Source organism: Myxocyprinus asiaticus, chromosome 31 (assembly GCF_019703515.2).
Source record: "Myxocyprinus asiaticus isolate MX2 ecotype Aquarium Trade chromosome 31, UBuf_Myxa_2, whole genome shotgun sequence".
Lineage (NCBI taxonomy): Eukaryota > Metazoa > Chordata > Actinopteri > Cypriniformes > Catostomidae > Myxocyprinus > Myxocyprinus asiaticus.
This window is the reverse complement of record NC_059374.1, coordinates 13205266-13230185: the sequence shown is the minus strand read 5'-3', so window position 1 is coordinate 13230185 and position 24920 is coordinate 13205266. Positions and strand designations below refer to the sequence as shown.

The window sequence follows — 24920 nt, the reverse complement described above, 5'->3', positions numbered from 1 at the left end:
ATCACGTGGCTCGCTGTGCATGATACCGCGGAGACTTACAGCATGTGGAGGCTCATGCTACTCTCTGCGATCCATGCACAACTTACCACACGCCCCATTGAGAGCGAGAACCACTAATCGCGACCACAAGGAAGTTACCCCATGTGACTCTACCCTTCCTAGCAACCAGGCCAATTTGTTTGCTTAGGAGACCTGGCTGGAGTCCCTCAGCATGCCTTGGATTCGAACTTGTGAATCCAGGGGTGGTAGTCAGCGTCAGTACTCGCTGAGCTACCCAGACCCCCCTCCCCCGGTTTGACTTTTTTAAAGTCCCATTCGGGGGTAAGGACATGCTTTCACTCTAAACAAGCAGATATTACAGCTTTTCCTACTTTAAAGATTGTGGACAAGTTTCCCACTTCCTTTGGTGATTGTTGTGCTGCACTGATAGACTGAACACCGGGGCAGGTGAATGCTCTGACATCGCGATCAGCGTATATCTTCTCCCTCGTAACGAATATTATCCATAACAAGCTAATTAAACATTAAACATGATTGTCACTAGAGGGCGAAATGCAACTGTCGTATCCGCAGGTCGGAGACAGTGAAACGGGGGTGTTTTCACCTGTCAGTCACTGACATTCTTTGAGAATTTGGGCCTACTAAGATGGCCGCTCGAACACTTCCGGTGGCTTCACCTCCTGCTGGCAGTTTACCATTGCGTGAGTGATCCAGTTATACTGTGTGTGTATATATATATATATATATATATATATATATATATATATATATATATATATATATATATATCGGTGGCTTTATCATGATTTTGCGTTGCAGCGTTCTTACCGGCTTGTCCAATGTGCACGTGTTCTGCGCATGTCTGTTTGGACATGACAAAGCAGAGAATAGTTCGCTGATTTCAAGTCTCATGTTTTGAATAAGCTGACATTTGGTACTTCTCAGCGAATTGGTTTGTATGTAAATGCACTCTCTAAGAAAGAGGAGTTGTAATTTGCGGGCCTTTTGATGGTTGTAGACAGAGACTTATATTTTTTCTCATACTGCCAGAATGGAATGAGCAAATCTAATAACTGTGGGCTAAATCAATTCTTGGCCTCACCAAATGTGGTCAGTCGCCATTAATTTCAGTTATACACAGTGTTGAAAGAAACAGTGCTCTGCAAGACAGCTTAATCAAGTTAGGGCCAGTCAGCAAATATTTAAATAATGTGAAGACAAGTCTATTATGTTAAGTCGGACCATTTGAAACATTGTGTTCTCCAGTATGAAGCACAGAGTTGATTTATTAAAATATTCTTGGAGAGCCCTCTAGTGGCAGAATTTATGCATTGCATTAGTTTTGATAACAGACTTGACACTGCAGTCAAAAGGTAAGAAGAAAACAATAATAAGTGGGCCGACGGCTCCAGCTAGTGGACAACTTTTACTCTAGCATTTACTTTACCTTTTTCAGCTGTGAGCTTTTGGATTACAATGATTATTTGATACAATTTGAATGTGTCTTTGTGCACGTCTGTTATCAACTTCATTGTAGGCTATGTATTCATATGTACATATATAATCAGTAATTGAGTAGTTGCCATGTCCGGCGGTGTGATGCACTATACTTCATCTTAAACTATTTTAAAAAGCATTAGCTAATTTTTTCATTAATTCTTTTATGGCAAAATTAATTGAGAAACTACATGGATGATTGTACACACAGCAGGACCTTTGAAATGAACAAGGCAAAAGGGAGATTAAAAATGGTGAATGACTTCAAAGAAATCACAGTATGAAGCCCATATTTATAATGCATTGTAAAGGCATTATAATGCATTCATAATATCTCATAATACACCTTATGTTATAACTTCTCATAAATAATTGTAACTACAGTTACAATTAGTTTTGTAGTTGTGTCTTCAAATAAGAAGCACAAACAATAGAGTTTATTGAATGCAGTCAAGTACAGAATCGATTTTATTTTTCATTCTTGGGTGTGTTCTGTATAAGTAACAAAGGGTTTTGTTTTTACTGATAATTTACTTTGTATTTTATTTTTATTTTTACATTAAATGTTTCTTTTTTTTTATTCTGTGTATTTTTTTATAACTTCCATTTTACAAGCCTGATTTTTAATTTCTTATCACCACTTAAAATATCTTACGGATTTCTATGAGACGACATTACCTTTGTCACTTTACTTAAAGCATACCTAATATATATAATGCATTATAACTTCTGTAGATCAAATTTGATGTTGTTCATGCTATAAGGTATTATACACTAAGATATAATTGTGAATAGGTAAGCATTATAATGTATTATAATTGTGGTTACAGTTATTGATGAAAAGTTATAACATATTATAAGGCATATTATGAGATATTACAAATGCATTATAATGCATTTATAATGCCTTTACAATGCATTTCAAAAATGGGCTTCATAGATAGTGTTACCAAAATGAACAGCGACCAGTCACAGGACCCAAGGTATACACTTTCCCTTTTATATTCAAAAGGATAGAGAAATCACATGTCCCATTTTGTCATCTCCAAAGAGGTTTGCAGTGGTCTCTCCAAAGACTAAGTCCCCCTGAGAGTGTCTCCTGTGTGTGTGTGTGTGTGTGTGTGTGTGTGTGTGTGTGTGTGTGTGTGTGTGTGTGTGTGTGTGTGTGATGTCTTTTTCTTCTGCCCCGGCAATCTCTGCCCCTCCCACTTTCATTTTCCATTCCTCATTAACCGAGAAGAAGCTGCTCGTGGTTGTCATAGCAACGCTGTGAAGACTAAAGACTTCCATTAGGAAACCGCCGAGTAATTGATGGGTAGATATATTGACGGATTTAGGATTTAGAAATGAAAGTAATACATTTTTATTTATTTTTTTTATTTTTTTTTTATTTTTTTACACAAAATACACAAACACACACACAAAAGAGAAAAAAAGAAAGTTGGTCAGTAAAAGATTATGCATAATATAAACATATAAAACTGATAGACATTCGACTCTGAAATCTGATTGGCTGAATCACATTTCGAGCTTTTGATATACACTCACCTGTGACTGCAAAACAATGGAATTCTATATTATTGTACCATGTTTGCATTCAGTATCACCTACAGTTCGGGTTATGAACTATATTACCTGATGAAAAAATAATATATTAAGATTATTATTAATACATATAATTATTTATTGAACATTGGTGTTTTATCATTTTGCTGTTATCACCATTTTCTAAAAGCATCAATTAGCTAACACCATTTAAAGGAATAGTTCACCCCAAAATGAAAATTCTCTCATCATTTACTCACCCTCATGGCATCCCAGATGTGTATGACTTTCTTTCTTCTGCAAACCCAAACTGAGATTTTTAGAAGAATATTTCAGCTCTGTTTGTCCATACAATTCAAGTTAATGGCGGCCAGAACTTTGAAGATCCAAAAAGCATATAAATGCAGCATAAAAGTAATCCATACGACTCTGGTGGTTTAATCCATCTTCAGAAGCAATATAAGTGTGGGTGAGAAACAGATCAATATTTAAGTCCTTTTTACTCTAAATTCTCCTCCCTGGCCAGTAGGTGGCGATATGCAAAAAAAAAGTAAAAAAAAAAAAAGCACTTAAATATTGATCTGTTTCTCATCCACACTTTTCATGTCACTTCTGAAGACATGATTAAACCACTGGAGTCGTGTGAATTACCTTTATGCTGCCCTTGTGTGCTTTTTGGACCTTCACGGTTCTGGCTACCATTCACTTGCATTGTATGGACCAACCAAGCTAAGACATTTTTCTAAAAATCTTTGTTTGTGTTCAACAGAAGAAAGAAAGTCAAACACATTTGGGATGGCATGAGGGTGAGTAAATGATAAGCGATTTTTCATTTTTGGGTGAACTATCCCTTTAACTGTGGTAAAATATATCAAATGCACAGTCTCTTGTGACATATTGCTTTAAAATAATGTATATGAATATATTATATATCTACATTATGTATATGGTAATGTAGTACATGTATATCCTGGATTATTGTTATTCTGACTCATCTCCCTGTAGTGTTCATGTGCTGACTCATCAGTTGTTATTTGTAAGTGTGTGTTCATGGGATGAGCAAGTCAGCAGTTACTGCTCAATGTTTTACCTCATGCTCTTATTATAACACATTCTGTAATCTTGCAGTCCTTATATAGCAGTCAATCATTTAAGAGGAATACAGATATAATTATATCTGCCTTCTGGGTTTTGATTTGGTCAGAAATTATTGAATTTGTTAGAAATCCCAAAGGAAAACTCTTGATTGATTTAAAAAAATTTTTTTTTAAATATATATTTCCTAGTGCGTCAGAAGTCATGTGTGGCCCGTCTGGGTGGGTGTGTGGAGGGTGTGGACCCCGAACGGGAGCGTCTGATGGTAAAGAGACTGAAAGAGAGGTGTGAAGATCAGGCCAGGCAGCTGATCACCCTACAGGCCGAGCTCAGGAAGGCCTCACGATGCCTCTATGTGTTCACCATTACCACTCAACACTTCTGCCAGAAGGTAACAAACTAATATAACACCAGCACCAATGCTAAAGTTCTGGTAGCTTAATGATTATGAATTGAAGTAATCTTCAGTTTTGTGTGATTGTAGATCACCAAAAGTTGTGTGTATATGTCCAAAAAGATAGGAACGTGCTCCCATCCCTAAAGCTACAGCAGTTCTTCCTACAAAGTGTTTTTCTTGGGTAAAGACCTCTATGTGGCAAGAGAAATGCCACAAATGGCTGTTAGTGCAGTTTGATCTTAATTCTCTTCGTCTTGCAATCATTCACTTCTACTTACGCACAAAGCACTAACTTCCTCTCTGGTCATCAAGTGTGGTTAAAGGGCTGTCTGTTTGGACAGACTGTTACTATATAAAGCCAATAACAACCATTAACAATGTAATGTGTCAGGTTTTACAGTATTTTATGTGCACAGTGCTGCATTTTAGTGTCATTTTCTCTGTTTTAATTTCCAGTTCATTTTTAAACGTTTATGTCATTGGACGATTCTTAAATGAGACTTCTTAAAAACCCCATGAAATGCTTTGATGAATGTAATTTTCTTTCCAGTGTTGATGTATGTCCTATATATGGTGATGAATGGCAGCAAGTACTAGAATTTTTTTTCCCCTATTACTTTTCATCACAATATACAGATCTGAAATGCAGGGGGCGCTCTAACGCAGCTGAGCACTCGACATGTGCTCGTCCATGGGCATTTAGTTTATTTTGTGATCCCATGCACCTTTCCCAATGTTTTGTTGAATATCTTGGCCTATGAGTGGAATAGAAGCCTTAACCTACCGTATTTTCTAAAAAATATAGTCGCATCTGAATGTAAGTCGCACCTGGTCAAACTCGCGTTGTTCAGAGATAAAAAAACGCAGATAAGTCACCTCTTTGTTTAAGTCGCACGGAAAGATCGGCACTGGGACCTGGGAGCAGCAGCCCGAGTCCCACCTTCCCTTCAGATGCTTAACATCATACGTGCTTCGTTATGAAGATTACCTCAGCAAATACACATCTCTATGCGTTGTAACTCTATACTGTATACAAATAAACAATATGCCGGTTGTATTCTATTCATTCATTAATGGTGTCTATCTCTGGATATTTCTGATTAGCAAAAATTGCTCGGCATTAACTATCTGATTCACTGACTGAATGTTTTACTAAGTGATGAAACGTCATTTCGTGGGCATGTGAGCTTTCGACATTGGTCTAGAGTTTGTAAGAACAATAATGTTGATGGTACAGAATATTTAAGATGGTTGCATAAAGTACATTTTAAAGGCAAAATACTCTGAACTGGCAACTTTAAATCACTACTATCTTCTCTTTAACTAATATTTTCATCTGCTTGTGTTTAGTGTGTGTGCATTTGAATGGCCGACATTAATTACGTATAAATTATGTATATAAGTCGCTTTGGACTATTAGTCCCAGGACCTTTCAGATTATGAGAAAAAAAAAACGTGGTTTATATTCTGTAAAATACGGTACCTTAATCAACCTTTATCTAGATGTAGTTGGTAAGCTGAGACCCTTAGCTTTGCGATGATGTATAATATTTATGTATAAAATGTATAATATCTTGGGATGTACTGAAACCGATACTGGTATCAGAATCCGGTCAAATACGGTGCTCATGTTCTTGCACTCGTGCTCATAAAAATGCTCCGATACCAAAAACCGATACCATCTGACGTACGAATGTCATTCTGTAAACATTCAGCACACAAATTAAAATCACGTTGTGTCCTAGTGTGATTATTAAACAACAAAGGCTCTGATTTAATTATATAAATATACAGTATAGTTTGCATGTGCTGCACGCTTCAAATGTGAGTGCTTGTGAATGTGTGGAGCCGGTGTTGAGCTGATGCCGGTTTCTCATACCTTTTATAGCTCCTTGTCTCATACACAAAAAACACCCTTCATGAGCATCGCACGCTCTGTTTGTTGCAGATGACAGCGAACAGAGTGCTAATTCACTTTGTAGTGCGAGGCACATACAGACTACATATTTATTAAATTAAATAGCAGCTTTTTGCGGTTTAATAATCCTGTTGAGTCATGTAGTGACCGGCTTTTCCGGATTGAGAAGCTACCGTTAAAAACACACAGAAACAAAAATGGGTTCACTCCAAAGCTTCTGCCAAAATTAAAGCTCAATTTAAATGGAAAAAAGTATTGTATCAATACTGTATAGTTATGTAATATTCACTGTAATACTTCTACATTTAATAATACTAATAAATCAATAGTAATTGTATTATATTTAAGCAATATCTCACATCTGTGATGCTCTGTTATGCAGCACTTTATTTGACAAAAAATAATTCATGTTGTATTTTGGATTGTGCTGTGAGGTTCTGTATAAAAGCACTTCATTTGATAAAAATAATAGAATATTATGTTATATTAATTGTTCTATTTTCATTTGATTAAAGTTTTTATTTATTTATTTAGACACAATTTTGATAATGAAATTTAAATAAACTGTTGAAAAAAAACAACAACAAAAAAACAAGAGAAACAGGTATCAGCGAGTACCGAAAAAGGAAGTATCGGTACTCGTACTTGTTCTCAAAAAAATGGTATTGGGACATCTCTAATAATATAGATATTAGAGAACATATTTTGCAGTTTTTACCTGTGGAAAATACAACATATTTTGTCCTGGACATCTGAGACATAAAATTTGATTATTTACCCAAGCAAGTTCACAAACAAGTAAAAAATTGCTTATTTTGAAGAAAACTGCCGAAGTTAACAGTTGATATAGAGTTTGAAGCTACTTGGGGTTTACAGAAGCAGTGATCAGAGCAGACATGAGACTCTTGTTTTTGTTGTCTTAGACAGATCATATTTCACAGCGTGATTATTTTGATAATCTTTCAAACTGTTATGTTATAGCAAAAAATGGTACCAAATATTACTATTTTTGTATCCAGGGACTTATCCAGGAACAGTTATTATTACACACTCTGGGCCACGCCCATGGACCGGCGGGTCTGCAGAGATTAAGGGGTTAAACAGGATATAGAGGTGGAACAAACGTCTAAATTAATGTCACATCCAAAATTATGATGATCTTTAATTGGAATCTCAGTCTAAATTAGAGAACTTATTTTACTAGAGTCAGATTAAATAAATTACCAAGTAAATCTGATCAATATGTAATCTTTTAAGAGATATCAAATTTCATAAAGAAACACACAGGAAACCTTTGGCTGCTCTACTCTACTATATAGGATAGTTATATAACAATTGGGTGTTTCTTACAGGCAACTATCAGGAAAAAAACATATATCTATTTCACACTATTACTACTATAGGAAGAATTATTTAAGTCCTGTTTTGGCTGTAATCTTATCCTGACCCGATAGCATGCTTTGCATGAAAATGTGTGTCCATTCCCAGTGGACACTTGTATCAGACAATGCATGCATGCATGTTATTTAGTTTATTGATCATCTTCTCTCTCTTCATCATCCACCCCTCCTCCTGCCAACATCCTTTAGTGTGGGTGTGTGTGTGTGTGTGTGTGAGAGAGAGAGAGAGAGAGAGAGAGAGAGAGAGAAGCTTGGGGGGTGGTCTTAAGAATTGTCTGTAGAATTGCAGACTCACTGTGCCGGTACTCATTGTTGCTGAAGTCAGGCTATGACACTCAATTCAGAGTGAGGTAAGGACATTTACTCTTTTTATGCAACACTCGTTCTTTATCCCCACTCCGCCTGTCTCTCTGTCTTGCAACCCCCCCCCTCCCTCCCCCCCACCGTCTTTTCTCATTTCTATCCCTCTCAGTGTGGTGTACATATGGTATTCCCCCTACAGGCTTTTTATGAAGCTACGTTTAGCCCTAGCATGGGCCAGTGTTGCTGTAATCTCTCTCTGCATCTCCATCATACCTGCTGTTCGGATACTACGGTAAAGCAGTTGCAGCTCAGGAATAGCACATGTGCGTGTGTGAGAGCGTATTAAGCTACTTTCCTCCTCTGATTTAATTGCTTAAGTAGAATATGTGGTGCTTTTTGAATCAAACCTTGTATATCTTATCCTGCAGTCATCTTTTATGAAGTTTGTGATTAGATTATCAGGAGACATGCTTTCTGGGCGAGGGAAGACACCCCACCCTGACCGTTGACACCTGATCTGATGTTATGATATAATTGTGATGTACTGATTTTTATTGGGCTCTTATTATTTTGTATATACATTTTTATATATTTTATGTACAAAATAATATGCATATGATTTTATAAATAATTTATATACATACTGTATATTTGCATTGATTGCATATGATATGAAATATGAAGTAGTGGGTTGAAAGCATTAAAGACGTTAAACTACATTTTTGCTCTGCTTGCCTCTGCAAAACAAGGGTGTTCTGGGTGGTTGGCAAGGTGTTGCTAGGTGGTTGCTAGGCTATTCTGGATGGTTGCTAGGTCGTTTCCAGGGCGTTGCTATGCAGTTGCTAAAGTGCTCTGAGTGGTTGTTAGCTTGTGGCTATGTGGTTGCTAGGGTGCTCTGGATGGTAGCTAGGGTGTTGCAAGGTGGTTGCCAGGGTGTTCTGGATGGTAGCCATGGTGTTACTAGGTGGTAGTTAGGGTGTTTCAAGGTGGTTACCAGGGCGTTGCTATGCAGTTGCTAAAGTGCTCTGAGTGGTTGTTAGCTTGTGGCTATGTGGTTGCTAGGGTGCTCTGGATGGTAGCTAGGGTGTTGCAAGGTGGTTGCCAGGGTGTTCTGGTTGGTAGCCATGGTGTTGCTAGTTGGAAGCTAGGGTGTTCCAAGTTGGTTACCAGGGCGTTGCTATGCAGTTGCTAAAGTGTTCTGAGTAGTTGTTAGCCTGTAGCTATATGGTTGCTAGGGTGTTTTAGGTGGTTTTCGATGTTGTTTCTAGGTAGTTGCTAGGCTGTTCTGGATGGTTGCTAGGTGGTTGCCAGGGCATTGCTATGCAGTTGCTAAAGTGTTCTGAGTGGTTGTTAGCAAGTTTCTATGTGGTTGCTAGTGTGTTCTGGGTGGTAGCTAGGGGGTTGCAAGATGGTTGCCAGGGTGTTCTGGATGGTAGCTAGGGTATTGCTAGATGGTTTTCAGGGCACTGCTTTGCATGATTGCTAAATGATATGAGTGGTTGTTATCATGCTGCTCTGGGTGGTTGCTAGGTGGTTGCTAAGGTGTTCTGGGTGGTTGCCAGGGCATTGCTATGTGTTTGCTAAAGTGTTCTGAGTGGTTGTTAGTAAGTTTCTATGTGGTCGCTAGGGTGTTCTGGGTGGTTGTCAGGGAATTGCTTTGCAGTTGCTAAGTGATCTGAGAGGTTGTCGGCATGTTGCTATGTGGCAGCTGAGGTGTTCAGGGTGGGTACCAGGGTGTTGCTGTGGGGTTTCTAAAGTGTTCTGAGTGGTTGTTAGCATGATGCTATGTGGTCGCTAGAGTGTTCTGGGTAATTGCTAGGTGGTTTCTAAAGTGTTCTGAGTGGTTGTTGGCACATTGCTGTGTAGGTGGCTTGGTTGTTCTGGATGGTTGCTAGGTGGTTGCTAGGGTGTTATGGGTGGTTACCAGGGCATTGCAGGTTGCTAAATAACTACTGCCCCAAGTAAAAACCTCCTGAATAATCTGTATAATATGGCTGGGGTCCCTGCTTCAAGTCTTTTTTTTTTTTTTATATTGTCCTAATTTGATTGCTTAAATGTCTGAGGCACAAATGGTGTGGGATGAGATATGCAGCAAAGTGTAATACTTAGCTTAATACTTAATACTTAGTGATGCTTGTCTTAACAAGCTTCACTAGTAAGAAATTCCATGTTTGATATGTTGGTGATTCAATGAAGCATGTTCATTGCTGTTGGTGTGTTGAGGTGTAACAGTGTTACACCCATCAGATTTATTTTGTGTTTCATAGGTGGGGACAGAGTCCTTGAGACCATCCTGTTCTCACTAATATAGACCTTCCATATCAGGAAATGAAAGCAGGTTACCGTGGTGAGGAACAAGGATTTGTATTCATGAAAAGACTCCCCAGGGATCTGCGAGATATGTTGCGTTCTGGAGGAAAATCCGATTGGGTGAGAGCTGTTAAAGGGACTTGATTAGGTCAGGGCATTGATTAGGTCATGGGGTCTTGACCCTGCCATTTGTTTACAGAGAGGAGATGTTGAAAAATAAGAAGGGAAAATAAGTTAATCTAGCAGCATCTATTTAAGCAATGAATCAGAGGTAAAGCAGATATTGTGAGCCTTTTGTATCATTTTTGTTAACTTTTTAATTACATTTTATTAAACATTGATCAGATGTTATTATTTATTAGGAATATTTCAGTGGACAAACTAACAAGAAAGTACTATTGTACTATCATGTTTATTTGGACATGGTACCATGGTAGCACCATAGTATTCTTTGAAGTACCTTGTTGCATGTAAATACCATGGTAAATATTAGCATACCACAGTATTACCATCTGATACCATCACTGTACCATGGTACTGCCACAGTATGTTCTCATAAGGGTAATATCTGTACCTGTAATAGGTGTTTTTGGTCAACAGATGGTGCAGTCAAATCTGTGCCATTTGAAGCTGAACCAGTGTAGCATAAAATGCTGCTATTGTAAAATGCTGACTCATGCTGTAGTGCCTAAAGGGATAGTTCACCCAAAAATACAAATTCTCTCATAATTTACTCACCCTCATGCCATCCCAGATGTGTATAACTTTCTTTCTTCTGCTGAACAAAAATGAAGATTTTTAGAAGAATATCTCAGCTCTGTAGGTCCATACAATGCATGAATGGTGGCCAGAACTTTGAAGGTCCAAAAAGCAGATAAAAGCAGCATAAAAGTAATCCATTCGACTCCAGTGGTAAAATCTATATCTTCAAAAGTGATATGATAGGTGTGTGTGATAAACAGATAAATATTTAAGTCCTTTTTTACTATAAATTCTCCTCCTGCCCAGTAGGTGGTGATATGCACGAAGAATGTGAATCTCCAAAAACAAAAGAAGAATGTGAAAGTGGAGATTAATAGTAAACTATATAAATATTGACCTGTTTCTCACCCACATCTATCATATTGCTTCTGAAGACATGGATTTAACAACTGGAGTCTTATTATGCTGCTTTTATCTGCTTTTTGGACCTTCAAAGTTCTGGCCACCATTTACTTGCATTGTAAGGACCTACAGAGCTGAGATATTTTTCTAAAAATCTTTGTTTCCTGTTCTGCAGAAGAAAGTAAGTCATACACATCTGGGATGGCATGAGGGTGAGTAAATGATGAGAGAATTTTCATTTTTGGGTGAACTATCTCTTTAAAAACAATATTAATCACTTCACAGCCATCTCTTTGTTTTACAGTCATCACAATGCTGTCTAAACATGTGGTTATAAATGTGTTTAATTATGTCACTGTGGTGTAGATGTGTGTTTTTAGAACTGATGGAGATATTCCAGTTGTACTTTAACTTGTGTAGATCAAGATGTGTCATTTAGGTTGTATGGAGCTTGCTTTTTTGAGAGTATCACATGCTAAAGTTAAGAAACATGTAATTTAACAATACAACAATAATAGTTCCGGTCCTGGATGCTGATTAGTCGATACAGCGTTACAACCTTTATAAAATACAAAATAATACTGTATATCTGTGATGCAAAATACCTGTTCATCATTTTACTGTGTTATTTTTGTTGCATAGCAATGTTTTGCCATATCAGGGACTATTTATTTTAGCTGAAGTATTTTGAATGTTAAAATAATTTGAATGTTAAAATAAAGTTTTACCGAAAGTGTGCTTCCTAAATATTTTTATTATGTGGTTTTAAAAAATGGTTTTATTAAAGCAATAATGCACTTGAGGCAGTGCTATATTGTGCATGTCATGCCAAACAACCCTTTAGCTGTGACTTACTCACAATGTAAAACAGCCTCTAATCCCTTATTGCTTAATTATGTGTGCTGCAGAGATATAGTGATATTGCTTTTTGTTTTGTTTTGTTTTTTGGTATTTTGGTATTTTAGCTGGTATATTTTATTTAAAGTGTAAAAAGTGAACAAACCCTAAAACCCTAAAATTATAAGCTTCATATTTCTGCCTTTAAACCCTCCACAAATTGGTGATGTTCACTTTTTATTGTAAGTGCCTCACTGTAACTTCGATTTTCTTTTTTTTTTAAAGAAAAGGATGGACGAGTCAAAATGTATTTTTGTGGCAGTTAACATTGTGCTACAAATGCTGTCGATTGAGCTTAACTTGTATTGAGCCTGGAATATTCCTTTAAATTAATTTCACATAGTTCTACAGATTTTCCCCTATACATTTGTGAAATAAATTCATAACACATTTATGTCTCTCTGTGTGTGTGTGTGTGTTTAAGAGCGAGAGTGGAGCTGTGAAGGAGAGGGAGTTATCCCTGCAGTTAGCCAGGATCAGGGATGAAGTGGGTAAGTCTCTGACACAGTTAAGAAACACTAAAACATGTAACAGTCATCCCGTGTGTTCCCACTCAGCATACTCAGAAATGGTAGCATGAGGTCAAGCACTCACAAAATAAAAAATAGCTATGTAGACCTTCTCAGATTACATATACTGTATTTGTGAACCTCCATACATAGTAAATCTAAATGAAATTTTTCTTATTAGTTGTGTTTGCAAAAGCAAGTGCCACTATTCATATTGCTCATAATTAATATTAGGCATATAAACAGTAACACCCCAACAACCACAGAGTAACATACTAAAAACCACTCAAAACAACGTAGCAACTGCATAGCAATGTAAAATTGTTTTTATTTCTGCCATCTCTCTCTCTCTCTTTAGTGGTCAGTGTTCAGCGGTGGGAGCGTCTGCAGGGTGAGAAGGTCCAGCTGGAGCAGAATTTTGAGCGGGAGCTGAGAGGACTCAAAGAGCAGCAACAGAAGGAGCTCAAGGCTCTGCAGGAGAGACTGGTAGAGGAGCAACACTCTGAGATACAGCGACTCCAGCAACAGCAGCGCAACCACCTGGAGCAGCTCCGCTCCCAGCACCAGGAACAGGTCAGAGAAGAGACAGTGACAGGGTGTGAAGACACTGGGATTATCAAGGGATAATCTTTTTGGACCTTATTATTAATTTAAAGGGATAGTTCACCCAAAAAATGAAACTTCTCTCATCATTTACTCATCATCATGCCATCCCAGATGTTCTTTCTTCTGCAGAAAACAAAAAAATATTTTTTGAAGAATATCGCAGCTTTTTAGGTCCATACAATGCAAGTGAATGGTGGCCAGAAACTGCAAAAAAGCACATAAGGGCAGCATAAAAGTAATCCATATGACTCCAGTGGTTAAATCCATGTCTTCAAAAGTGATATGATAGGTGTGGGTGAGAAACAGATCAATATTTAAATATTTAAAATGTCACATTCTTCCTCTTGTGTTTTACTGATCAGAAGGTCGGGGGTTCAAGCCCCAGCACCGCCAAGATGCCACTGTTGGGCCCTTGAGCAAGGCCCTTGACCCTATCTGCTCCAGGGGTGCCATATCATGGCTGACCCTGCACTCTGACCCCAGCTTAGCTGGGATATGTGAAAAAAAGAATTTCACTGTATATGTGCAAATGTATAATGTGTGATAAATAAATATAATTATAACTGTAAATTAATTACCTACTGGGCTTTTGTGCAAATATGATTTATGTATTCTTTTCATTCCCTGTATCCCTACCTTTTATTTCTTTCTCCGGCCTGCCCAGTAGGTGGTGATATGCACAAGGAATAAGAATAGCAAAAACAGAAGAAGAAGACAAACTCGGTCCTCTCGTGAATGCGCATACAAGGGCTGGTCAAAGTGGAGATTTATAGTAAAAAAAAAGGATTGATTGATTTGTTTCTCCCCCAAACCTATCATATCACTTCAGAAGACATGGATTAAACCACTGGAGTCATATGGATTACTTTTATGCTGCCTTCATGTGCTTTTTAGAGTTTCAAAGTTCAAGCCACTATTCACTTGCATTGAATGGACCAACAGAGCTGAAATATTTTTCTTAAAATCTGTCTTTGCTTTCAGCAGAAGAAAGAAAGTTATTTACATCTGGGATGGCATAAGGGTGTGTAAATGTTGAGAGAATTATCACTTTTTGGGTGAACTTTTCCTTTAATACCAAGTGTAAAAAGGGCCACGCACACTCTACTTTGGCTTGGACTTGTGTCTGGTGCAAACATTACTATAGGAGGTTTGGTCACATTTTATATTAGGTGGCCTTAACCACTATGTACTAACATTAAATACATACAAGACTAGTTATTTACTGTGTAACTACATGTTGTTCTGCAAAATGCCCACATTTGCTGCTACTGAGGTTGAGGTACGGATAGGTTTAGGAGTAAGAGTAGAGTTAGGGTTAGGATAAGAGGTTAGAGTTAGGTTTTGGGGTAAGGGTTGGGTTAGGGGTAAAGTTAACATTGTAAGTACAAATGTAATTAAATGCAAGTACTTTAAATGTAATTAAAATGCAACAACATGTATGTACATAATAAGTACATTGTATCAAATGGTTAAGTACATAGTAGTTAAAGACACCTAATATAAAGTGGGTCCGGATGTTTAGTTAATCAGTTTTTCTCAGTGTTTTGTTTCTTGAAAGACTTTGTTTCTGGAAATTCACAGTGTAAGACAAACTCTGATAATCTGACAGCTGTTGTTTGATGTTAGATTGAGGAGATGAGTGAGAATCATGAGACAGCCCTGATGGAGATGGAAGCGACTCACAGTGGCACTCTGGCCACTCTACAGGAAGAACATACCAGAACCATCAAGAGTGAGTCCTGCTTTCAGACAATTCCTACAGCTTTATTTTATTAACTTTATTAAATGGTAATTGATGGCCAACATAAACTAGCTGTTTGTTGAGCATTACATTAAATGAAAGTATGAACCATCAATAAACACTTAACATAATGTGATGCATGCAAACTTTCCATTGCCTAAAAATGTGCCAGAAAGCCAAAAAAGAAATAAAATAATAGGGTGAACCTATTGAGACAACAAATAAGAAACTATTTTGCATAAAGAAAATTAAGCCTTCCGAGGAACACAAAAGGAGATGTTAGGCAGAATGACAACCTTAGTCACCAACACATGAGGATGAGTAAATGATGACAGAATTCACATTTTTCATTGTGTGAACTATCCCTTTAAGCACATTTTTCCTCCAAATTTGCAAACGGAAATGCATTCTGAAGTTTTGAGTCCTCTTTAATTTCCCATTATTCTTTTTTATTCATTTATTTTTATTACAAGAGTTTGCATGTCCAAGTAGTCCTCCAACTAGTCCTTGAAGTAGGGAAGGTAAACAGATTGTTAGGGTACACATATTTGGCTTGCTGTCCGTAAAGGAGGGGCTCGAGTCTGAAGATCGGCTCGAGCTGGAAGTTCCCTCCTGGACTAATTAATTTAAGTTAATATTAATAATGATAAGAAAAATTGAGGAGGAGTTGGGGTGGTTGAGGAAAGCTGGAAGAATTGTTACGAGTGAGTAAAGCAGCTGCTTATATGTGCTTGCATTGTGATTGGCAGGACTAACTTGACAAGCTCCCACCAAACTTTCGTTTAGAACTCGTTTAAATCAACATAAATTAAATGCAGTACAACAAAAACTACCATGATGTAGAAATATAATTTAAATAATACCGTTGAAATGCAGTAATGAGAATTAATTTTTTTTACATTGCGGTAATGAGAATTGCCGATTGAATGTGCTTAACTGTCATGAAATGACATCACAATGGAAATTATTTCCTTCTTTTGATTTTGGGTGAAAGACGTATGACCCCGAAATGTTCTTGATTGCTCTTGTGAGATTCATTCAACTCAATCCAATCTGCTTGTTGGTTCTTCATCTTTGTGTTCATACTAACGTGATTGTTGTTTTGATAGATTTGAAGATGGCACATGAGCAGCAGAAGAAATCCATGGAGGAGGAATTTGAGAAGCTCAGACTCTCACTGCAGGTTTGTTGTCACTTTTGAGCCCAAAAATCCACAATTTCGCCCTATCTCTGTATGGCAGCTGGTGAATGTGTGTGTTTGTGTGCTGTGTTCAGGATCAGGTGGACACTCTGACATTTCAGAACCGCACTCTGCGAGACCGGGCTAAACGTTTTGAAGAAGCTCTACGCAGAAGCACAGATGAGCAGATTGTGGTACAGTTCCTGCTGTCAGCTCAATTGGTGTTTGGTTGGTGAGATTAAAGGGGTCATACTAAAGAAAACAGGATTTCCCTTGCTCTTTTGAAATAAAAGACTTTAATGTACTATTTAAACATACTCTAACTTTCAAACGCTCCCTATCCAGTTCTGCCAGACTTTTTACAGAAAATAAGCTGCAAAAATGTCACAATCAGAAATTTCCATTATGATATCACTATATACTTAAAGGGATAATTTACCCAAATTATTAAGTTTTTTCCATGGAAGAAAGTCATGCAGGTTTGGAATAACGATGGGTGAATAAATGATGACAAAATGTTCAATTTTGGGAAAACTATCCCTTTAATATTATTTTATGATTAATTTTTAGATTTTAAGGTTGAAAGTCTGGGTCTGGGACAAGGGTTAACAAAAAAATCCATGAATAAAATGCAAAAAACTAAATAAACTAGCAAAAATAAATGATGAACGCATGGGAAGTTTTCAAGTCAGTTTTAATGTGACCTTCATATGGCTAAAAGAAAAAAGTTTACTTCTGTTAGTTAAAAAAAAAAAAAAAAAAAAACAACAAAAAAAATCAACCCCTGGGACATAAGCGCCCATAGTTGAAAAAAACACCCATGTATGTTTACATATAACATTTATTAAGATGTTTTAAAGGTACAGTAAGTGTCTAAAATGCAGTAGCAAAACAGCCTGTTTAATTTTAAGGGTCAAAAAGAGGGTGAAAATCGATCATGTAAATTATATAACTAAATTATGAATAATTTTGGTGCAAGGAACTTTGACTATCTTTATAAGTGGACTTCAGGGAAAAAAGTGAATGATACAGCCTTTTAAATGTCTGCTTGTTCATAATACTTTCTTAAAGGGGTCATGAAATGCTCTTTTTTTAATAGTTTTATTATCTTCCCTGATGTCCACTGATAATGTTAGTAATGTGTTTTTGCATTAAAACAGTCAGAATTTAGTAATATATGATAATTTCCCACCCTGTCTCTGGCCCTCTCTCTGAAACACTAGTTTTTGACATAAGCACCTCCTTAAAACTTCAGTGTAAATGGATGTGAGAGTCACGTCAAAAGCAATAGAACCCATTATAATCAATGATGCTGTCTACCATGGATGCGTCCATTGCAGCACGTCGTGTTGCGCTGACAGTAAACAGATGTCCCGTACCATTTTGCGCTACTACTGCCAACAACACAAATAAACGGTTTAGAAAGTTTGTGTCAACGTGCCTTGTGTAGACAGCCTCAAGCCGTTGCGTCAGTATATCAGCACCAAAAACTATCAAACAGTCATGATATTTGAAATATTCATGAATGAAATGTTTTACTTAAGTTTTTGATTGGGTCCAAGTGTTTTAACTGCCCCATCCTTCAATAACAGTTCCTTTGCTAAACATGAATTGTTTTTTGACTGTTCACGAGCAATCCACATTGATATGTGCCGAAAAAACATGCAATCCACGCTGAAATACGCTGAAGACACATCCATTTTCCAGTATCATCCTGCACTGAAGTGCACATCACCGGAAATGCAATTAAATGGTCAAAGACTTCCATCCAGTGCATGTTTACATACACCAACAATTAAAAATGTCGCAAATGGTGAAAGTACGCGTCCATGACGCGTCTGTGCTCAAAACAGCAAGAGGCAGCAGCTGAATGACAGAGAGTGGTTTCTTCTCTTCAGAGTTGTAACTTGACACCACATCTTTTAAAAGCGGCTGAGATACGTATGTATCAAGTGGTCAAAGACGTCCGTCTGTGCATGTTTAAATATAAAAATCATTGAAAATATTCCAGATGGGTCCCCTTTGGTGTTAGGAATAGTTAGGCCAAAGTAGGCTTTGTTTGTCCTTCTCTCTGTGTTTACAAACTGAAGCACCAGTGGGCGGGGCCAAGTAGACGTTAATGTTTTTGAGCTGTAGAGGTGGTCATGAATTAATGTACCCCAATTGGCGTAGGGTTGTCGTGGAAGTAGAGAACAAGGCATTTTTGCAGCTTAGTTTCAATAAATGCTTTAATTGCTCTGGGGATTAAGTTTTGAGTTCTGAAATTTACAGTATGTTTTTATAGTAGAAAGACCTCTTATATGTCAAAATATCAAGTAAAAATTGTATTCCTCAGGACATGACCCCTTTAAAAGGTGATATACTGTTCATCACAGTCTCTATTTGTTCAGCTCATTGTGTAAGTTCCATTTTCGATGTGTAGTAGTTTGCATCTCCCAATTTTTCTGTGTACAGGATGCCCTCGCCCCATATCAGCATATCGAGGAGGACCTGAAGAGTCTGAAAGAGGTTCTGGAGATGAAGAACCAGCAGATTCATGAACAGGAGCTCAAGATCTCAGAGCTGGAGAAAATGGTCAGTTACCAAATAGAGTGAAAGAGAATAACGGATTAAAGGCAGCTTTAAAGGCGCATTTAGTTTTTTTTTTTAGTTCGTTTTTATTGCGGATATAGTGGTTTTGAAGACTTGGACTTATACTGATACCTGTCAGTGTGGATGCAATATCACACAAAAGTTTTCAGTTACCGAATGTGTCACCCATGTTTAATTTAGTCAGTGCGAGAAAGTGTCCGATAATAGGGGTGTTACTGAGATAAAGTAGTTTTTGCTGGTCATATGATCTCAACATGTCAACCTGCCGAGTGTAAAATAAAATATAATTTTAAACACATTAGTCGAAGTACTACTAATTTTCTTAGGTGTTAAACATCTTTAATGATGAAAATTTATCAGTGCACCTTTAAATAGAGCATTTCATGATTTGCTGTATGTCGTATTTAATTTGCGCAGGCCCAAAAGAATGTTCTGTTGGAGGAGCGTATTCAGGTGTTACAACAACAAAATGAAGACCTCAAGGACAGGATTGACCGCAACCTTGCCATGTCCAGGTCTTTATACAACATTTCTAATTTATGATTTGTAAGTACTGTATAATAGTACATCTACTGCAAGTAGGCTTTCATGCAAGACTGAACTGTAACAAAGCTTTAAGTGTCGCTATGACATATTGAAACCAAAACTATGCACAGTTCTGGAGCTCTCATTTGCATTCATGACAATTTGCAAATTTGCAAAAAGACATGTTATCTAAAGCAACCCAAGCAGCATTCAATGTATACATTTTATCAGTTTGTGTGTTCCCTGGGAATGAAACCCAAGACCATAAAAAACATACTGCACAGGCTCACCTTATATATTTACATTTAAGGTATTTAGCAGATACTTAGAATATTTAGAACTTCATCTGAGCCAGTGGACTCCACACTGAGCCAGTGGAGTCACATGCGAGGGTTTGGTGAGATTGGATATTAGTTGGACTAGGCTATTCTGGATCAGCTGCTAAGGTTTGAAAAAGAAAAGGAAAAGCCAGAGGAGTGACGACTGAGTGATTTAGCGTAAAGAGAATGAAAGTGGACCGAGTACTGATCCCTGGGGGACACCACTAGATATGTGGTGTGGTGATGAAGTGGATCTTTTTCAAGATATCTAGTAGGTTCTGTGTGGTTAGTAGGACATAAACCATGTGGGTTCTGAGCCTGTGATGCCTAGTTCACTGAGAGTGGAGAGGAGATTTTAGTGTTTCACTGTGTCAAACGTTGCTGAGAAGTCAAGCAAAACCAGGACAAATGAATGCTTATCATGTTTTTCAGTCACTGAGGGCACATATTATAAATATTAAGCACCACATTATGCAAATAACGCAAGAATAAAATAGACTTTACAAATGGATAATACTTCCTCGACTGTATTGACAAAATTTTCAAACCTAACAGAGATAACCACTAAGATTCTACTCATATTATTTCAGCACACCTGTATGGCACATTTAAAGTACTATAATCTATACTTTTGTAGCATTTTATTTTTTCCCCAGTTAAGTCCACATGTAATGTTAATCTTAGAGTTTTGTATAATTTAGTTTTACGTGATAATTTTCCGTCTCTCTTCCATATTAAATTGGCTACTGTTTTCTAGACGTCTATATGTAAATTACCTCTGTTATGACTGGTCAATCACCGGATACCAGCAAGTGTTGTTCATAGTACAAACTCATTGATTTCAAAAGAGCAAGGAAATGCATATACAGCTGAATGCTAAGCAATTGTTTTCTCTACTCTACCAGGCAACTGTCGGAGGAAAATGCCAACCTGCAGGTGTACGTGGAGAAAGAGAGCAACGAGAAGAAACGACTGAGTCGCACCAATGAAGAGCTCATGTGGCGGCTTCAAACGGGTGAGTCTCCAACCCAGTCGCCACTTCATCGGCCATCGTCAAGTCCCGCGTCACCCTCCCGAGTACAGCCCTTTCCTAGATGAGTCCCCGATTCTCTATCTATCTTACTCTGTCTTTCACACTCTATTTCTCAAACACTATTAATTTACTTTTTGTTCTGTATCTGTAACTTATGTTTCCCTTCATGTGGATTCTCATTGGACAGAACAGAAGACCCTTCCATGCCACTTATATATGAGAAAATAATCGCAACATTTTCTGTTTCATTCCTCCAGTGGTATGTCTCAGCACAGTTTGGGCCAATTCCTGTTCAGTGTTACTGTATTTATTGGAAGATGCTGTTTATTGTACCATTTTTACTGAATATTGATTGGCTTGATACAGTGGGGAGATTTCACTTAATAGTTGCGGCACCTTAGAGCACAGTATTTGTTAGCGCACAATATTTCATGTAATCCCAAACTGACTTGATGTTCAGTGGGGGGCTCTGTGGGGGCCATGCCATCTGTTGCAGGGCTCCCTGTTCTTCTATTCTATTCTATTCTATTTGCAAAAGGGATGTTTGGGAGTCTAAAACGTATATTTCCTATTGACACACTAAAGTTGAAGATATAAATAACCATCTTAAGACAATTTTTTTGGTGAAACATCTTATGTGCCTTTTGAACAGTATTGCATATATTTTTAATGATAAATTTTGCCTTACTTTCCAGAAAAAATATCTAAAAATCTTTAAAACAGTATAAATTTACCTGATTTTCAACTAAAGAAATCTTTTTGTCTTGTTGCACTAGTAATTTCCATAGTGATTCAGGTGGAAAACAACTAGACTGTGCATGCAAATAAATGGTGTAAAAGTGGCCGCAATTCATTCTAAGCGAATTCCCTCCATTGATTTCACAACGCCTCAGTAAGGGGTCATTCACACTGAATGTGTCCTTGTGCAGAAAAAGCTAGATGCAGCGCCACAAACAGAGCAGAACACAAGTGTCTCAAGATGCATTTTTAACAACTGAAGTTCTTTTTTACTTGACAAAAATAATATGTGGCACTTCTACACAAAACATGCTGAAAAGACAGAGAGAAGAGGCACAACGGTCAAAGATATCCGTCTAGCACGTTTACACAGAAAAATAGTTGAAAAACAGTGCAGACGGATGCAAAAACCAGTAGGTCTTATTATCATCATCATTATTTACTTCCCCAAACTTGTATGATTTTTCTTTCTTCCGTGGGACACAAAAGGAGTTATTCTTAGTCAACATTCACTTTCATTGTATGGATTAAATATGCAATCAAAGTGGATAGTGACTGAGGCTCTCCATAACATTCTGCCTAAGATCTCATTCTTCCATGGAAGAAAGAAAGTCAAACAGGTCTGGAACATCTTGAGAGTTAGTAAATGATGATAGAATCTTTATTTTTGAGTGAATCTCTTAAATGAACAAACACAACCCTACATTAGAATTAAGTGAAAAAGGAATATTAGGCTCCATTATGACTGTATGACTTTATTGTGTCCATCACAATGTTGTGCATTATGGTGTTTCATGGGCAGTGTTGAAATATACTTTTTTCTGCTTTGTACAAAGTGTAGTGCTGAATGGATTTGGCTATTGGACTTGCACTGATGCTTTCTTTTGAACAGGACCTCATGGTGCTTGTTGTCCAACCTTTGCTTCTGATCTCAAGCCTTTCCAAAGATTTATCAGGACAACGCACCTGTTGTATTTGGGAAATTTCCCTCCACTTGCCTTTTTAGAATGAAAGCCACCCACCAGCAATCTTCTGTGCAAAAACATCGCCACAGTTACATAATTTTCATGAGATCAGACTCATAGGCTAGCTAGTTTCTACAACCACAAAGCTCTTGGACTCACAGCATTAGTATGGATTTTTTAGTTACGGCCATTTTCACAGTCTGTTTTCTCTGAATCTGATCACAGTGAAGGCACACCTATCTTTCACATTACTGATCATAGTCTAAGAGACCCGATTTCAGTCATAACTCAATATGTACAAAATGTATTACTGTGTTTTTCCTTTACGGGGCAGTTTAGTCCAGGGGCTTAAATTCAAAGTATATTTGTCTGTATCCCACAAGATGATGAGGAACACCCACTACACAACATGCCCACTCCAAGTAATGCCCCCCTTGGATCACAAAGCCATTCTATTGGCTAAAATAACTTTTAAAATTCAATGCAATCACTGTATGATTCATGCTGTCTAAACTATGTAAATATGACAAAGAATAACATTTAAATTATATGTCAAATAACATATTATTAAACCGAAGATAAAAATTGTGAAATCGAAAATTTCTGTGTTCTGTTTTGTCCAGTTAGCTCACAAGCTAACCAGTTAGCATATTAGCTTAGCATCTTCTTTTCCTCTTAATTTTCATCACGTTTCTCCTCACTGTCACCACCTACTGATACGGCAGTATGATTGTATTCAACAGAACTTTTACATTGTGGTATATTTAATAATTTTACAAAATGTTTATTTTGTAATCTTTGTGATTAGGTTTAGGGGTAGGGAAAAGAATATGTGTAGGGTTGCTACGGGACACTGAATAAACACAATAAAAACAGTGTATGAATGTGACATCCAACTGTTGCAAGATTTAAGCATTTTGCCGGTTATTTGAGGAAGGCGTAACCTGTAGTGGGCGTGCCATGTAGTTGGCGTGCCTTGTAGTGGGTGTGTCTTGTAGCAGTCTGTTATAAAGGATGCTAAAATTAGCATGGGCTGACAACACAGTAGTGTATTGCACAACTACATTCTGCCATTTTCATTGTATTCTGCTCTTTTTTTTTCTGAGGTAAAATTATTTTCATGCCTTTATCTCAACTAGCCTTGTTTACAGAAATCTCCAGAATGCATTAATCTCCAAGAACTGCCTGTGAATTTGATGCCACTTATATCTGTCATGGCTGTTTATATTCCTCTGCTTTGTACAGTATGTATCATAAGTCTTCCGGTTGCTCTGACCCAGATTATATGCTTAAACTGCATTCATGTGGACACTACTGATGAAACTTTCATGAAGGATTTTATGAAATCCCTATGGAAAAAAATGAAAAGGAAAAATACTTACGGAACCAAAATTGCTGAAAAAGTGTGCGGGCACTGTTGCGCTCTATTGGGGTATAACAACAAGACACCATGAACTGTATTGAGTGGATCATCTGTACATCTTTATCAGCACTAGTATTTGGGTTAAAGGTCTGGATTCAATCCTATAGGGAACAGTTGAAGAGTTAAAGGAATAGTTCAACCATTGTTTATTCACCCTCATGTCATTTCACATCCTAACCTGCATAACTTTAATATCCTGGTTGCGCTTTGTCAAATATTTAAAGTAATTATTCATTATTCATTATTCATTATTGAAAGACTTTGTTCATCTTACCATTCGCTGTAGTTCTCAAATCAACTTTATACAATGTTAATGACGTTTGGTCACAAGAAAAAGCATTTGGCATCAATGGTGTCACATGGCATTAATGTGCCTTTTTTGTAATCCATACGACTTTGTTAGTCTATTTCAGTGCTTTGGTGGAGGGTAAGAATATCATTGAAACAACAACTTAAATTTTGGTCTGTTCCTCACACAAAGCTATTGAAATACTTCAAAAGGCTTGGAATATAGCACATAAGTCAAATGGATTACTTTTATTATACTTTTATGGAGCTTCTTTGGACAATTTGGTGTCCCCATTCACTTTTATTTGATGGAAAAGAGCAGACAGGAAATTCTTTAAAAAAAGTTCTGCTTTTGTCTCCCATGGAAGAAAGAAAGTCATTCGGGTTTGAAATGACCCTTAATGGGTGAACTATTCCTTTAAGTACTGTAAATCAGTTTCTTCATGAGTGTTTATTACTAATGTTGTCCTAAGGGGGCAATATACTTGTTTGTCTTATTTTAATTTGGTCCAAGTGTACTTATTAGTGCAGCTA

General features: G+C 37.3%; 1 protein-coding gene across 2 annotated transcripts in view; it reads left to right on the top strand.

Moving 5' to 3' along the window:
* Nucleotides 1-21041, top strand: part of mtus2b (microtubule associated tumor suppressor candidate 2b) — a 59874-nt gene extending 38833 nt beyond the window's left edge. For both annotated transcript variants that reach the window (XM_051665079.1, XM_051665080.1), the window contains exons 6-14: nucleotides 4329-4528; nucleotides 12891-12957; nucleotides 13334-13548; nucleotides 15208-15313; nucleotides 16432-16505; nucleotides 16598-16696; nucleotides 18957-19076; nucleotides 19512-19609; nucleotides 20845-21041. In XM_051665079.1, the coding sequence (XP_051521039.1) occupies nucleotides 4329-4528; nucleotides 12891-12957; nucleotides 13334-13548; nucleotides 15208-15313; nucleotides 16432-16505; nucleotides 16598-16696; nucleotides 18957-19076; nucleotides 19512-19609; nucleotides 20845-21037 (1172 nt within the window). In that variant the 3' untranslated portion in view covers nucleotides 21038-21041. The remainder of the gene's footprint in view (nucleotides 1-4328; nucleotides 4529-12890; nucleotides 12958-13333; nucleotides 13549-15207; nucleotides 15314-16431; nucleotides 16506-16597; nucleotides 16697-18956; nucleotides 19077-19511; nucleotides 19610-20844) is intronic.
* Nucleotides 21042-24920: the final 3879 nt, after the last annotated feature.